The 18,111-nt window shown below is 38.7% G+C and overlaps 1 protein-coding gene across 3 annotated transcripts; it reads left to right on the forward strand.

Moving 5' to 3' along the window:
- Nucleotides 1-9,092: 9,092 nt before the first annotated feature.
- cyp1b1 (cytochrome P450, family 1, subfamily B, polypeptide 1) lies at nt 9,093-16,241 on the forward strand. Of its 3 annotated transcripts, XM_054749941.2 has the most exons (4): nt 9,093-9,162; nt 10,244-10,400; nt 11,531-12,528; nt 13,667-16,241. In XM_054749941.2, exons 3-4 carry the CDS (start codon nt 11,537-11,539, stop codon nt 14,253-14,255), a joined length of 1,581 nt encoding a protein of 526 aa, XP_054605916.1. In that variant the 5' UTR covers nt 9,093-9,162; nt 10,244-10,400; nt 11,531-11,536; the 3' UTR covers nt 14,256-16,241. The 3 variants fall into 3 exon arrangements, with proteins under 3 accessions (XP_054605916.1, XP_015799562.1, XP_054605915.1); XM_015944076.3 differs by lacking the exons at nt 9,093-9,162; nt 10,244-10,400 and adding an exon at nt 10,869-11,459; XM_054749940.2 differs by lacking the exons at nt 9,093-9,162; nt 10,244-10,400 and having other exon boundaries at nt 11,466-12,528.
- The last annotated feature ends 1,870 nt before the right edge of the window (nt 16,242-18,111 follow it).

An 18,111-nucleotide genomic window follows, 5' to 3' on the forward strand; every position in this document is an offset into this window, starting at 1 on the left:
ATAATAATAATAATAATAATAATAATAATAATAATAATAATAATAATAATAATAATAATAATAATAATAATAACAATAATAATAATAATAATTATTATTATTATTATTTGTGGGGTTTATTATCACTTATTGGTCTTTTGCCTCCTTGAGATGACTCGGAGTAAACAGAAAACTATAAAAAAAATGACACGACTAAATGTTCCAAAGTGAGTGACTTGTAAAAAAATCAAACAATAATAATTTCTGGTTGAGAGCAAAAAAGCAGAAAGGTAAAGTGTGCTAAAATATGGCAAGCCATTTGTGCATTTGTTTAACACCTAATTATGCTCAGCTCGTTTGCCACTGCGTAGCAGACGTTGGATATTTGGTTGCACAACTATAACACGTAACTGGACTAGATGAGTAAAAACACCAGTGACATCTTTCTGCCCACTAGTGGCACTTTCATCCAGCTGGTTAGAGCTGACGTTGAACAGCCAAGGTGCTCATAACGCTAAAGCCATAACTAGTGAAACAAACCAGAAAACTACTCTATTGTGCAAGTTCACTAGTAGGCATGACATGTTAACCCATCAAGGCAACGTTTTTGTGCCAGTTAACACATTACTATACAGTATTTATTGACTAGTGACTTTGAGAGGGGCACACAATCAATCAATCAATCAATCAATCAATCAATCAATCAACCAACCAACCAACCAACCAATCAACCAATCAATCAACCAATACTTTATTAACCCCAGAGGGAAATTGGAGTTTCAGTACACACGATTCAGAGATCAGACATACATGGGCAAGACAAATGACAAGAATTGGTGACTGTGGTCATTCACAACCCGAGTCAACTAGTTATGGCTTAGTCACCATTATTGTGAACATTAAGCTAGTAATTTTCCTAAGTGCATACTAGATGACTAATAATTGCCAAAAGTGTGCATTAGTTGCCTAGCACTATTGCGTTCTAGACATCTAGTGGCTGCCAAAGGTGCATACTAGTCTGCTAGTTATGGTTTCATGTGAACAATAATTGATTAGTGACTGTGGAAAGTGTGCACTAGTTTATTGGGTTATGTAAAATAAACCTGGCTGCTCTGGTGGACTTAAAAACCATAAAATCACCTTGACTCGTCCAGTGACAGTCAAACATACACAGTAATGTGACCTACAATGTTTTCTAGTTAGCTAGTAAACATCAGAATTCTCACTAGTTAACTAGTAATTGTTAATAAATAGAGCTACACCGGTGGTCTGTAGCGAGACAGCATCGAGGAGAGGAGGAACTCACACCTCACACAAGCAGGTAAAGTGGAGTCCGACTGATCAGTGCAGAGTTAGCATTCAAGCTATCGCTATCTTCGCCTATGGCAAACGCAGCATAAAACAGTTATCTGCACAATTATTTCTGTTATTTGAATACAATTCTGGTTACAATTCTCTAAAATATAATAAATGACTTAATATTTACCTGTTCAAGGGAAACTTTGCCAACTCTTCATTAGTTGTGAGCAATTCCAGACCTTGGGGGACCTGCGGAAGCAGTGGACTGAGTCTGGAGCAGAAACATCCAGAGCCACCGTGTACAGGCGTGTGCAGGAAATGGGCTACAGGTGCCGCATTCCCCAGGTCAAGCCACTTTTGAACCAGAAACAGCAGCAGAAGCGCCTGACCTGGGCTACAGAGAAGCAGCACTGGACTGTTGCTCAGTGGTCCAAAGTACTTTTGTCGGATGAAAGCAAATTTTGCATGTCATTCGGAAATCAAGGTGCCAGAGTCTGGAGGAAGACTGGGCAGAGGGAAGTGCCAAAATGCCTGAAGTCCAGTGTCAAGTACCCACAGTCAGTGATGGTCTGGGGTGCCATGTCAGCTGCAGGTGTTGGTCCACTGTGTTTTATCAAGGGCAGGGTCAATGCAGCTAGCTATCAGGAGATTTTGGAGCACTTCATGCTTCCAATTGCTGAAAAGCTTTATGGAGACGAAGATTTCATTTTTCAGCAAGACCTGGAACCTGCTCACAGTGCCAAAACCACTGGTGAATGGTTTACTGACCATGGTATTACTGTGCTCAATTGGCCTGCCAACTCTCCTGACCTGAACCCCGTAGAGAATCTGTGGGATATTGTGAAGAGAAAGTTGAGAGACGCAAGACCCAACACTCTGGATGAGCTTAAGGCCGCTATCGAAGCATCCTGGGCCTCCATGACACCTCAGCAGTGCCACAGGCTGATTGCCTCCATGCCACGCCGCATTGAAGCAGTCATTTCTGCTAAAGGATTCCCGACCAAGTATTGAGTGCATAACTGAACAAAGTTATTTGAAGGTTGACTTTTTTTTGTATTAAAAACACTTTTCTTTTAATTGGTTCGGATGAAATATGCAAATTTTATGAGATAGGAATTTTGGGTTTTCATGAGCTGTACGCCACAATCATCAATATTAGAAACAATAAAAGGCTTGAACTACTTCAGTTGTGTGTAATGAATCTAAAATATATGAAAGTCTAATGTTTATCAGTACATTACAGACAATAATGAACTTTATCACAATATGCAATTTTTTTGAGAAGGACCTGTATATATACAGTACCCACAGTCTGTATATATATATATATATATATATATATATATATATGTATATGATTTTAAATTGGATAGTCTGAGGCTTGAATAGACCAGAACGATGCTCACTCAGAAGATCAAACTTGTCACCAGGAGTTTGCCCCACATTCATAATTTCAGTCCTGAAACATTCTGCAAAAACAAAATGCTTGAACATTGTTAAGAAGCCATTCAGTCTGATCCCTGGTTCTGTTCAGTGCTTCCCATCATTCTCTCGATTTGGGCCATTTAAAACAATGACTAATGACAGCGACAGCAACGACAGAAGCAGACGTGGCTGTTTTTAGTTGGCGTGGATTTGAAAAGCGCATTCATGCGACTGAATAGGCCTCCCATTCTTTTCAAAGAAGCAGCGGCAGTTTAGCTGGACCCAACAGACCCTGAGAAGGGTTTTCTCTTCAGTATGAAAAAAATGTCAGACAAGCTCCCTGATTCAGGATTCAAGGGGGAAAATGCCCTTTTAGTGTGAGAACAGAGGAGAGACGCCTTCACGGGCGGCTGACTACGCTTTGGCAAGCGCCTCTGAATCACTTGGCCAGACAAAAACAGAGTGTACAGATGGAGGTACCTCAGAGAGAACTTTCTGCAGGATTATCAGGACTCTTGAAACACTCATTAGCATCACTTCCTGTAGACCCAAATGGACTTTGGGTGTGGGTGGGGGGGGGGGGGGGTTCTTGTGGGACGGTTTGACATTTGAAGTCACTGGGGCCGCTCAGTCGTAATGAGGCTCTCGCGGTCGGACCAAAGTAAAGAGTTTGCCCCGGCGCTCAACTCTCCTTGGCTCATGACTCATCGGTTTGCTTTGGTGGTTGTCGGACCAATCACATGGCGGCAGGTTGATTCATCTCTAATTAACACGGAACCATAAACACCATCTGTTCTCCGTCCTCATGTGTCTCTTTAACTGTAAATGAGTGCACTCATTCTGTTGTGTGATTAAATATAAAATGTTACAATTTTTATTTAACATTGACTTTCTCTCTTCTACACAAAATCAGATATGATCGCCCACATCTGGTAATTAGTGCTTTGGTTATAGAACTTGACAAGACATATCAACCTTTTATGGATCCAGACGGACTGCTGCTGGATGCAGGATGATCATCTGTTTCCACCAAATAGAAATAAATGAGTTTGGATGTTCAGGAAAAACCCAGGACCCACCAAGCAAGCCTATCGTGGCCTGGATCTGCCGGGTTTACATCACTGTGGACTGAAGCTTCAAAACAGACACCACCAAGCTTGGCAGAAATCTTCTGCTTTTCTGCAATAAATAAATTCTAGAAAAACATTTTATGGTCGACGGCTGACAGACAGATTAAACTGTTTGGGAGGAATTAAGGTGAGGCTTTTAGACCTTAGAACACTGAACCCACTGTTAAGCACGGTGGTGGTAGCATCATACTGTGGTAAAGGTGAACAAATGGAGGACTACCTCCAGAATCTTTCACTTCATCTGAAACCATCAGTTGATGGTGGAAACTTGGACACAATCTGATGTCCCAACAGGAAAATGATCCTAAACACATCACCTCCACCTGCTACATAACTTTTTTTTGGAAAGCTGTAGAGTCCGAATTATCATCACACGCTAATCTTAGCTGGAACATTTTTTAACAGTTACATTATCATGGCTGACATTGTTTCTACCTGATAAGTCACGTCTAAAACTTTGTTGGACACACCTACGGTGATGGGAACTCCTCACACAGTTTAATCTGCTGCCACGCCCTTTAAGGAGAACTTTCAGCCAGTTTGTTTGTGTGTGTGTGTGTGTGTGTGTGTGTGTGTGTGTGTGTGTGTGTGTGTGTGTGTGTGTGTGTGTGCGTGTGTGTGTGTGTGTGTGTGTGTGTGTGTGTGTGTGAGTCGTGGTGGATGGCTGCTTATACTGAGCCAGGATCCTCTGGAGGTTTCTTCCTGTTAAAAGGGAGTTTTCCTCTCCACTGTCACTGCATGCTTGCTTAGTATGAGGATTGCTGTAAAGACTCTGACACTAGTCAGTGACTCGATGCAACCTGCTGGGTTCCTTATATAGGAAACGTTTTTCTGATTGGCTGAATGAACTGACCTGTATTGGAATGTTTATTATGTGAAGGTCCTTGAGACGACTCTTGTCATGATTTGGCGCTTTATAATTAAACTTGAATAGAATTTTATTGAATTTTATTACCAGCAGGATGCCAGTTTTTGTGCTCCACAGGGTTGTGACTGTTGGAGGAAAAAATGTGAAAATGTGTTTAATGCAAACTGAATTCATAAGTTGCAACATTTGTACAAAAGTTTTATTGTTGTTGCTGTAATTTTGGCTCAGTGACTTGATTATGTCTCAATTTATTCATAATCTGGTCACCAATCCAAAGTTGTGTCATATTTTGCACAGAAGCTAAGACTCACTTGAGGAAATTGAGAAGCCTAGAAAACATTTTGAGATATTTAAAAAATACTTCCTCTCAGGTGCTGTTTGAATATTCACAGTCCAGTGAGATGGACTTTGTGGCTTTATGCAAATTATTAGGATGGTAAATATTGTCCTTTCCCTCAGAAAAGTCGCATTACCAACCCAAACCCACCAACAGAAGATTTATTCACAATTTTTATCAAACACTTGAAAGGTTTACCTTGCTCCAGTTATCCAGCAGGAGACCATAAATTATCTCTAGTCAATACAAGAATAAATAAAATCAAATAAAAATTAAGTAAAGTTGAAATAAAAATAATTAAATTAAAAGTTTAAATAAAAAAATAAAATAAATAAATAATATAAAATACAGACAAAATAAATATAAATAATCAAATAATTAAGTTAAAGTAAAATAAATTAAAAAATCAATATGAGAAATCTAAACCAAAGTAAAATCAATTCAACATAAAATCTATGGGATCTATCTGATAATTTAGCTTGTTTGTTTTTAATGTGCAGAGCTTTGGTCGGCTGTAATGCTGTGTTAAAAGCGCTCAACAAATAAGATGGTATGTTAATATAAAAAAAAATATTAAGTAAAAAAAAAGTTAAATTGTAAAGAAATCTAAAAGATTTTTTTCATTTATCATAAGTAGATTTCTCTGTCTTCTTTGAGTTTATTCATGTCAGCTAATTTCAATGTATTTTTCAAAATGTTTGAACTTCTTATTCAGAAATCATATGTTTATGATGTCCTGCTGATCCTTCTAACCTCAAATTGTTGGATGAAATTTTAAAATACCAAACAGAAGCTCAGGTGCAGGAGGTTAAATCCTTTAGATAATATTCGAATGATGGAGCCACATCAGCACTTTTGAGGCGGAAGATCCCAGATGTAATCAGCTGTTTTTAGCTTCGCGAGGCCGTCGGCAGCGCCCCTCCTGTGATGAAGCACATGTGCGTGACTGACTGCTCCACAACAGCCTGAAGCAGCTTCCTCAGGGAGCTGCATGCTTCTCGCTCCTGTGAAAAATCTGTCTAATGGCAGAGATAACTCAGTGTAACAGCTCGTTTCATGCAGCACACCTGTTCACTGATGATGTCACTCCAAGCTCCCCAGCATTAAACTTTGCCCTGAATGTGAGAAATGTTGGAATCAGACATGCTTACGTCCCCGCCAGGCTGGAATTTCCCATGTAGCCATTAGCATGAGTTCAGACGATCACCTGCACACACCTTACTGTGACCCTGCATGACCGCCATGCTCACTCACACGCAACAAGCCTTTGAGCTGTCAGCTTCAAACCTCTGTTTGAAGAGCCAGCAGCAAGGAGGTCTGAGGGCCCGCTGAGGGCCAGGAGCCTACAGCTGCAGGTCACCAGGCTCCTCCTCTGATAGGATTACTGATGTGTTCTGCTGTCAGACACCAACAAATGAGAGGAGCTGTATTCACCAGTCACACAAAGTTTACATAGAGATGCAGGAAACTAAGCTGTTGCAGTCTAATGCCGTAAACATGACTTTACTGTCTGACTAAACATTTTTACACCTTTAGTTAAATTGAGCAATTGTTAAATTTAGTCTACCTCAAAATGCTTTGGTTTATGAAGTAGTTCTGAGTACTATACATACATATATAAATACATATGAAAAAATACATTTGTGTTTATTTGAAGTTACAACTAAAATCTGAATATATATAAATATATATATATATATATATAATATATATTTTTATATAGTTATTTATAAATAACTATAAAAAAATAAATATATATATAAAACTATATATATATAAATATATTATTTATATAGTTATATCTATATATATAAAATTATGTTAAAAATATATAAAAATATATTTTTTATATAGTTACATATAAATAACTATATAAAAATAAATATATATAACACTATATAAAAAATATATTTTATATAGTTATATAAATATATGTATAACTATATAAAATATATATTTTTTATATAGTGATATATATATATATTTTTTTATATAGTTATTTATATATAACTATATAAAAATATGTTTTTATATATTTTTTATATAATTATATATATATATAACTATATATAATATATATATTTTATAGTTATATATATATTTATATAACATATAAAATATATATATTTTACAGTTATTTATAAATAACTATAAAAAATAAATATATATATAAAACTATATATATATAAATATATTATTTATATAGTTATATCTATATATATAAAATTATGTTAAAAATATATAAAAATATATTTTTTATATAGTTACATATAAATAACTATATAAAAATAAATATATATATCACTATATAAAAATATATATATTTTATATAGTTATATAAATATATGTATAACTATATAAATATATATATATATATTTGTATAGTTATACATATATTTATATAACTATATAAAATATATATATTTTTTATATAGTGATATATATATTTATTTTTATATAGTTATATATATATAACTATATATTAATATGTTTTTATATATTTTTTAATATAATTTTATATATATATAACTATATATAATATATATATTTTATAGTTATATATATATATTTATATAACATATAAAATATATATATTTTTATATAGTGATATGTATATATATATATATATATATATATATATATATATATATATATATATATATTATATGGTTATTTACATATAACTATATAAAATATTATATATATACACACATATATACAGCTATATGAAAATACATATAAATTTTTATATAGTTATTTAGTTTTCATATGAAAAAATAAACTTGTGTTTATTTGGGGTTATAACTAAACTCTGAAGACTATAAACAAAAAAAGATTATTACAATAATTTAAACACATAGTTCCATCATCTAAATGCTGTTCATAACTGGATTGTGCTGTTTATGTTCTATTATTAGACATTAAAATGACAAGCTCGCTTTGAAAAGCAGAATATTACTGAAATAAAGTAAATTTGAATGAGTTATTTTTATTCCAGTGGATTAGCCTACATGGTACACCTAGCCTACATCCCAGACGACTTTTAGTGTGAAACATCACTTTCAACTGAACAAAAATGGGTATTGTTTATGAACTAAATCAGCTGCTGAACACACACAAAGAAGGATAACGTGTGCTAAAAACTGAAAACATGAATGTGCAGCAGCCCAAAAAATGTACAATTAGCTGTTTTGGATTATCTTTGTAACATGGGTTGAGTTAGTTTATCCAACAGGCGGACCGATGTGAAACACATAAACGCACCAGAGCCAAGCAGTTATGGAAAATCTGATGTTTTACTCGGTCTGTGAACTCACCATAATTCCCTCCAGCACTAACGGTCTTACTTGCAACTGCTTATTTATCCAGAAATGGTCGATCAATAAAGTTGAGGCCACTCAGTGTTGAGATGGAAATAATGAAATAAATGTGTTTTTTTTAAAGAAAAATCTGATTTTTAAAATAAAATTCTGTGTTACATAAACAAACCCTCAAAAACATTCCAAGACGTAACTGGCTAAAAAATAAAATCTAAACAGATATATTTATTAAAAATCAATCAATAAATGATTGGAAGAATGAAAGAACTATGGAATAATTTTAATTGATACTCATCACATTTTAGTTAACCCTGTACCTGGCAGCTTAGCCTTGGTGCAGCTTATTTTAGTTCCTCTGTCTTTAATAAATGAAACAACAAACAGGACAAAACTCTAAACAAAAACATGCAAGGAATTCAAACATTTTTACATTAATATTTCCTTAATTCAGTTTTTTTCATTACCATTTTACAAATATTTTATTGTTTTGCATAAATAAAAATACATTTTAATCATTAATTTAATCTTGCTGTGGACAGTTAAATGGATAAATACAAACTTTCTTCAGGTACACATTTATTCAGAATTACTCTGCAGAATAAACCCACTTCAGGTTTTAATGAGTTCATTTGAATGATTTATCAGTTTAAATCCATTGACCCTATTACGTTGTTGGAATGCCTCCTGGAAGTGGGCCCAGTTTGGGGCTGGTCTAATAGACAGGGACCAGTTCACCACTTGGTCCACGAGCGATGATGCAGAGTCAGAGTTTCGTGGAGCTGCAGGGATGCCGGAGGGATTTGGGTCAGTGTCTGCTTTTCATTCTCTCATCACAATTATGATAAAAATGTCTCAGAGTTGGAAATAGGAGTATCTGTTGACTGTTGTGATTTTTTATGTTTGACCAATTTAAGTATATTAAAAACCCTACTGGTTACATTATTTAATATCCCTGAAATTATTTTAATTCTACTTGTTTATTCAACTTTTAAATTTTTGAAAAATATAATTTTATTTCACAAAACACTAAAATCAAACCTTTATTGTTCATCATTTACAAACTCATATTAACACAATGAAGGCTGCACAGCCATAAAAATGTATTCAGTTAAATCTTTTAAAATATGTAATTATCATTGATTATTAAAATCGCTTTTGTGTTAATCATCACAAGATCGTAGTCTGAAAACAAGATAGATTCTCATTTTGTCCTTCTAAACAATTAAAGATATATTTAAAACGATTAAAAATGTTCGGTTAATTTCTTGCTCTTCAATTCTGTCTTTTCCAAACACATAAAATGAAAAGTACCTAATTTCTATTTTTTAAACATTCCAGCTAAGAATGATAAAATAAGACCATCAGTTCCAAAATAATCTGCAGCTGATGAAGAATTTGAAATAATAATTTTTGTCAAAAATAATAAACAATGTGAAGGTTTTATTCATGTAGTATTCTTTAATTTCCTATAGTATTGTGACTTTTTCCGTACAGGCCAGAACAAAAAACACATTTATACAAATGATTTAAGTCTCACTGCTTTAGTGTGATGTTTTTGATCACTGTCATCACGTGCTTGGTTGGGAAAGATGGCGGGTGCTGTCCGCGGTGCTGAAACGCGTCAACAAGAACACGAGGTTCAGTTACTGCAGAAATAATATAAGAACATTTAAAGTTTGAACTTTCAGTCATACAAAGTTTATGTTAAATATAAAAAACAAGCACAATAAATAAGAAACAAAGAAACAAAAAAAAAAACGTTTTTGAATCCTAGGATTTTATTTTGATGGATCGCAGCTTTAGATGGACAGAAGGAGAATATCTATTATTATTTTATTCCTAATTTATTTATTGATTCCTGAAAACTGTTTATTATTTTCCTTAGACCAGAGGAGGCGCGTCTCTTCTTCCACGTCAGCTGTGATGAAGAGAGCTGATCAGGCCCGACATGCAGGCGCCTCGGAGTCCGGGAGAGGTCGATGATCGGCGAGGAAAGATGAACGTCCCACCGCGGGGTTCGCCTCCTGCTGGTGGCGCTGCGGGTAAACGCAACTCCGGCTGCGGTTCAACCACCAGAGGAACAGAAAACGCATCAAACCAGGAAACTCAGCACGATTTACAATCAAACCAAAACGGTTCTTTCTTTGTAATTTATTCAACAAGAATAACTACCAACAACTAATTATACAACTAATACAACTATTTATAACAAACATAGGATTACAATGTGTAACGCTTTTTTACTTAGAATTATTGTTATTATTGTTTTTAATATTTTTCAATGTATATTATTTAGCCTATAGATTCCAATAATAATAATAATAATAATAATAATAATAATAATAATAATAATAATAATAACTCAAAAGTGGACATGATAAAACAACTTTTTATTGTTATTATTCATGAAATCGCCTGCTTTCATGGACCAGGTCACTCTTGGAAATGAGATGAAATACCTCAGTGAGATTTTACCTGCATGGTAGAATAAAGGATCATATACTAATTCAGTCTACCTGTCTAGTCTTTTTTACAGCAAGAATGGAACAAATCTAACCTAAAAACTACATGAAGTATAATAATATTCACTATTATTACTATTACTTTTCAGGCTATAATATACAATAGAATTAACATCCTGTTCCATGATTTGCCAACTTTCCGCGTAACTAATTTTCAGATCAGACGTTTCCGTTTACAAGTGGAACAATGTGGGGGTGGGGGGCAGACAGCGCGATGTGGGAGGAGGAGGTGATGGTGAAGGGGTGGAGTGACACATCCACCCCTCCCTTTCAGTTTAATTGAGAAGCCGTCGGGTCGAGATGCTGATTGCGGATAAATGGTTCACCTCGGTGCAGCTGCACTTAAATCATGCACAGATTGCGGACAGAGAGCAGGGAGCACAGACTCTCTCTTCCTCACGCACACGCACGCGCCTGGTGCTTTCGCGTTCCGTCGGACGCTCAGCTGGCTGCACGCTCCCAGACTGATAGATTGCCGTTGCGCCAACATGTGAGCCGCTGCAGAGTTTGCGGATTTTTTATTTTTTTGCAAAACTTTATTGATATTGGAGAAATTCTGATATAAAAGGACCAGATCAGGTATTTTACACGGTTAGTATAATTAAAGTATAATTAAGATGCTGGGTTTGACTAGCGTGGGTTTGTTGCAGGACCTGATGATGGACGAGGCACCAGAGCCGGATCTGGTTCTGACTCCCCGCGCTGTGCTGCTGGCCTGCGGTGCCCTGCTGCTCTCCTTGTGGTTCTGCCTCCGGAACCGCTCGGTCCCGGGTCTGCCCGGACCCTTCCCGTGGCCCATCATCGGTAACGCAGCGCAACTCGGGAACGCACCGCACCTGTTCTTCATGCGCATGATGAGAAAATACGGAGAGGTGTTCCAGATCCAGCTGGGCAGCCGAACCGTAGTGGTTCTGAACGGAGCCTCCATCAGACAGGCTCTCATCAAGCAGGGACCGGACTTCGCAGGCAGACCGGACTTCACGTCCTTCCGGTTCATCTCTAACGGAGACAGCATCGCGTTCGGTACCGTCACCGACAGGTGGAAGACGCACCGCAAAGTGGCCCTCTCCACGGTCCGGTTGTTCTCCAGCGGGAACCCGGAGACCAGAAAGACCTTCGAGCATCACGTGGTGTGCGAGTTCAAACAGCTGCTGCAGCTGTTCCTGACCAGAACCCGCGAGAGCCGCTTCTTCCAGCCCATGACCTACCTGGTGGTGTCCACCGCCAACGTCATGAGCGCGGTCTGCTTCGGGAAGCGCTACTCGTACGATCACGACGAGTTCCGGGAGGTGGTGGGTCGGAACCACAAGTTCACCAGAACCGTTGGAGCGGGCAGCTTCGTGGACGTGATGCCCTGGCTCCAGTACTTCCCGAACCCCATCAAGACCATCTTTGATGAGTTCAAGAAGCTCAACACCGACTTCACTAAGTTCATCAGGGACAAGGTCCTGGAGCACAGGAGGACAATCCGGTCCAGCACCATCAGGGACATGACGGACGCCTTCATAGTGGCGATGGACGAAGCCGCAGACAGCCAGGGACTTCCACTCGGGAAGGACTCTGTCACCTCCACGATGACGGACATATTTGGAGCCAGTCAGGACACCCTGTCCAGCGTCCTGCAGTGGATTGTCCTCATCCTGGTCAAGTAAGAGTCTCCTTGTGACAAATAAAAACCAGAGTCTCAAAGAAAAGCTGCACCTGTTATGCAACTGTGTGTGTGTGTGTGTGTGTGTGTGTGTGTGTGTGTGTGTGTGTGTGTGTGTGTGTGTGTGTGTGTGTGTGTATGTGTGTGAGAGGGTATCCTGGCAGGAGTCCAAAGGAGGTGATACATGCACACCAGAGAGAATGAATTAATCATACAGATTACATCTGCTGGCATAAGTAATACATGTATGAGTTCACATCTCAACCAATTTCTCCTCAGGAGAAACCATCTTTAAACCTTTTCACATCTTTATTGTTTATTATATCTTTAAGGAGCAAAAAACAAGCAGGCATGAACTCACCTGAGAAGGGAGGCGGCATCCTGCCTCTTAAGTTTTTGTCTCACGTTTCAGATTAAACAATGACCCGAGCAAACACAAAATATGAGCTAATTTATTAGGAGAAAAAGTTCTGGGCCCCACATGAAATAACTGGTTAGAATGAGCTTTCTACCACTCTACTCCACAGAATCGTCTGAATTCAGTCAGAGTGGAGGTTTTCCTGCATAAACTGTCTGTCTAAGGTCAAAGGTCAGACATTGTCCTTCAGGATGTTCTGCTAGAGAGCACAATTCATGGTTCCATAAGTTGCAGCAGGTGGTCCAGGTCCTGATGCAGCAGAGCAGCCCCAGACCATCACACTACCACCACCTTGTCTGACTGGTGGTGGTTTAGTGGTAGCACACCTTCCTGATGCTCGAGTCTGAACTCATAAGTACGACTTACAAAGCATCTATTCCTACTAGAGACCACTGCAAATGTATTGATTAAACAAGTGATGCTAACTGCAGAACAATGCTAGCTTAAGCTAATGCTAACCCAAGCTAATTCTAATGCTAGCCCAAGCTACTACTACTAACAAGTTAGTTACTGTGCTGTTTTTAGAACCTCTGGGGTGGTAGGAGAGCTCACAGTACTCCCAGCATTCCCAGTGATCATCCATTTGCCAATGAAGGAGCTGAAGCAGACACAAATGCTCACCTTGTAGTTCAGACCTCAGTAGAAATGAAACAAACACGGACAGTAAAAATGAGTGTTTCAGAAAATAAAGGTTGTAAAATACCTGTAATTTGATTTCAGGTATCCTGAGATGCAGGTGCGTCTCCAGCAAGAGGTCCACAAAGTTGTTGACCGCGACCGTCTCCCCTGCATCGAAGACCAGCAACAGCTGCCTTATGTCACGTCCTTTATCTACGAAGTGATGCGCTTCACGAGCTTCATGCCCCTCACAATCCCCCACAGTACTGTCAAAGACACCTCCATCATGGGCTACGCCATACCAAAGAACACTGTGGTCTTTATCAACCAGTGGTCCATCAACCACGACCCAGCCATTTGGTCCGACCCAGAAACCTTTGACCCCCAGCGCTTCCTGGATGCTGAGGGCTCGCTGAACAAGGACCTGACCAGCAATGTGCTCATCTTCTCTCTGGGACAACGGCGGTGCATTGGCGAGGAGATCGCCAAGATGCAGCTGTTCCTGTTCACAGCCCTGTTAGCGCACCAGTGCAACATCAGCGCAGACCCGGCCCAGACCGTCACACTGGACTATCTCTACGGCCTGACTCTCAAACCCCACGCCTACTCCATAGCAGTGTCTCTGCGTGAAGACATGACGCTGTTGGACGCAGCCACTGCCTCGTTCTCAGAGGAGGTAAAAGGAGACTGACGAAAAAAAAAAAGATATAAACATGCGAAAGATGAAGGTTGAAGCTCACATTTCCCCTGAAACCGGAGGCTTATATTGATTATTCTAGTCAGAGTAGCATTAAAGGATTTTTTGGGACTGCTTTGAAATGTGTTCGTGTAAAAGTCAAATATAATTCTTATGTTACACAAAAGAGCTTCCTGAACAGTAGAAGTGGTGTTTATGTAGCAGCCCAATTCATGGACAGGTTTGGTCTGTTTCACCAGGTCAAATGGTAAATGGCCGGTATTTTTATAGCACCTTCTTAGGGCTCTACAACCCCCCAAGGCGCTTCACAACACAATCAGTCATTCACCCAGTCACACCCTGGTGGTGATGAGCTACGATGTAGCCACAGCTGCCCTGGGGCGCACTGACAGAGGCGAGGCTGCTGAACTCAGGTGCCACCGGTCCCTCCGACCACCACCAGCAGGCAAGGTGGGTTAAGTGTCTTGCCCAAGGACACAACAGCAGCATTCTCTCTCTGGAGCCGGGATCGAACCTGCAATCTTCTGATTACTGGACAACCCACTCCTGAGCTACTGCTGTCCCAAGATGATAATTATTCATAACTTTTACAAAAAAAAAAGCTTTAAAATGGCTTTAAAGTCCCTTTAATACTGTCACACATATCAGATAGTGAGTGGAGGACTGTAGTCAGCTGATTTATAACAGGTAAACAAACAGAACCAGGCTGCAAAACAGGCAGAAATAAAGCTCCAAACTAATAAAGCTGCTGTTTGTGACTGCTGTAAACAAAAATACAGAAAAAAATAATATATAAGGAAATTACCGGTATATGACAATAATTCTATATAAAACTATAAATAAGAGTATTTTGATGTTGAAAAGAATTTACTTTTAAGAAACTATTTAAATTTTAATCTATCTATCTTACACACACACACACACACACACACACACACACTCGTGTCTGTGTGTATTTATGTAATGAGTAAATATAACACATTCTGCTTCCTGCTCAGCAGGTCGTGACCGATGTTACTGATGTTTTGACTGGAACAGATCAATAAGCTCACATTTATTAGGCTTCAGCTTTACTAATGTAGCAGTTCAGTGTAAAATGCAAAATAAACAAGTTACTCAGGTTAGTGAGTTTAATATATTATGAAAGTTTTATCGACTCTGGTTTAAAGGACAGACTCAAAACCTTCAGCAGTTGTTTTTTTCTGTTCATTTAAACAAAATAAATGTTCAAATCTTAAAAAACAAATATATCTGCAGGACAATCCTGTCATCTCAGAATATTACGAGATGCTTAGTCTGTGTAATTTGAATCCACGGGGAAACTTAATACAGGAATGAGTTTCTTTCTGCTGAAGCGTTTGGGTTTATTTTATGGTCTCGTACGAGTCTTGTGAGAACCTGTTTAGAGACCCAGGTATGACGCCATTATAGAGTTGTGAATGAACCTTGATGTCAATGTTTAGGAAGTATTTCCCTAAGGCTCCGTTGACTGATGTTGAAAATGCAAAATTTTTGTCTTCTTTGTAAAAAAAAAGGTGTAAAATGAGAACAGCTGCAGTTAATGATCTTTAGTGACAGTAATGTGGAGCAAAAAGGGGGAATTTTCAGTCATTTTCATGTGTTTCTGTGTTAAAATGATAGTTGCCATCTTACCATTACCTCCTGTTCAGGACTGATAGGCTAACAGCTAGTCTAAGAGACCTAAAAGCATTGGTGCCACCTTGGAATGGTTTTAATCTCCTAAATTTCCCTGGAATTCATGCAGCAGTGTTCCATAGCAGCAGCAGAATGGACTTCTGCAGGAGTCGTATGGACACCGAATCAAATTCAAAATGGCTGAAAAATCTCTTTCATTTAAAATCTAACATTAATTTCTATCAAACATGTAATGTAGCATTTTTCCTGCAGCTGTAATGATGCTTCTTGAGTTTTATGATTATTTTGCTCACATTAATACAAATAAACAGACTTCACGCTTTTCATTTGAACTGGTTCATTTTCATACAGACTGTAGCTGTCCGACACGACTTGTTGCTGCTGATCACTCAGAGAGCTCTTGGCACGAGGCCACATCGGGAGGGGGGGGAAAGGAAGCGTTTCAACGAATCCTTTCCTTCTCTGCGTTTTATCTCGGCCCGCCAGAACATCCTGTACCTGATCAGAGCCAGGCACAAACCCGACAAACCGGAACGCTGGGAATTCAGACTGCAGATCGGTGCTGATATTGGGCTCTCCATTCTTCTTTTCTGCTTCTTTGCAAAAATTAAATCCCAGTGCTAAACGGTGGGTGTGAAGTAATGCATGGCACCAATCCAAGCATAATCTGTCTGATTGGGAAAGAAAATGTTTTCTTCTCTCAAATGGAAACGACAGATTATCACAAGGAGCTAAATGGAGACAACGTGCAGAGAAACTAACGAGGTCGGACCAAATACACCAAGTTCAGCTGGATATCTGCAAATTCAAACCCTGAAGGGATAAACTCAAAACTTCTGATGCTACATTAACATGTAGAACTTGTTCAACACCGCTCTGCAGATCAGATGCTTGTTTTTGTTACATCTTATGTTACCGTAGATCTGATCTGAAAGATGATGGTTTAACCTCATCAGCACAAATCTCCAGGTCAGAAACTTGTGTCCTGCACCAGCTGGGGATGAAACGGTTGGTTGCATACAGAGCCGTGCAGAAACCTTTGAAAGGGCACCCTCAGCCCCCCCCTCTGCATGTGCCTGGTTGTATAACAGCTGAGGCTCAGGAACTGTATCAGAGCACTGAAGCCACCACAGGTTGAGATTACTGCCAAACGACTCAAATTTGCACAACGTTTTCTGCATCAGTGATTTCATTTCTATTTGACAGGCGTTTCCATGGTTACTGAAGCAGAACAACACACATTCACAACAGCTTAACCTCCTGAGACCCGAATTTGTATTTGGAGTGATGTAAAATAAAGCTAAATCAAAACTCTTAACAGGTTTTCTAGATAAAACTAAAAAGAGACGTTTTTACCTAAATCCGATATTAAATGTTTCTAAATAATAAAAGAAAAAAAACAAGGTCTAATTCGAAGAGAATAAAACATTTTAGTGAAAGATGCCAATGTGGATGCAGGGTCTCAGGAGCTTAAACTGACAACAGTATAAGCTAATGTGTGGATCCTTCCTGAACTCTGCAGTTCAGATACGCTGTTGATCCCTTCCTGGTCCAAATCCAGGCTGATGGAGCTGTTTGTCATCAAAGCTGAAAACCCAAGATCCTGACACGAGCAGCTGAAGTGATTTTCCTCTGTAGGGCCGCTTTCCCTCCTCATCAAAGGAAGTCAGCTGAGGCGGGTCAGGGATGCGACAAGGATGCATCCTGGTCATTTCCTCTGGAGGTTTTACTAGCGATTTGGAGGGATTACAGACATTTTGCCCTTCAGATTGGTTTAGCCAGGCTCCATTGTAGCCTCAGCAGGGCCACCATTGGTCTGTAACGTTCGTTTTTAGCCAGTCAAAGATTTATGTTTGTTAGGGGGGCTTAGTACCAGAGCTGCAATAGAAAAACTACAAAGATGGCGTCGCTCAGGAACAATTCAGTTTGAAACGGCGTTGGCATCAACTTTGGACGATTGGACTTTCTAACAGACACAAGCAGAGGCACGTTCATTTTAAAAAGGCATTTATTTGCTTTTTCTTTAACGGTGTGCGGCGAACCGCCCCGCTGACTGATTCTTGTAGTGATGAAAACATCATGTTGTTCATTGCTCTGATTGGTCCTAGCGTTGACCAATGGCATGCAGAGAATTTGAAAGACCGTAGAGAACCGTAGATTTTGCCCCACATCTGAGTGGTTTCAATGGGTGTGG

This window comes from Nothobranchius furzeri, chromosome 12, assembly GCF_043380555.1.
Source record: "Nothobranchius furzeri strain GRZ-AD chromosome 12, NfurGRZ-RIMD1, whole genome shotgun sequence".
Taxonomy (NCBI): Eukaryota; Metazoa; Chordata; class Actinopteri; order Cyprinodontiformes; family Nothobranchiidae; genus Nothobranchius; species Nothobranchius furzeri.

Excerpts from the sequence above, each read along its gene's own strand:
- cyp1b1 (XM_054749940.2), top strand. The coding sequence starts at position 11,498 with ATGCTGGGTTTGACTAGCGTGGGTTTGTTGCAGGACCTGATGATGGAC. Across the intron at positions 12,529-13,666 it reads ATTGTCCTCATCCTGGTCAA|GTATCCTGAGATGCAGGTGC; the intron begins GTAAGAGTCTCC and ends ATTTGATTTCAG.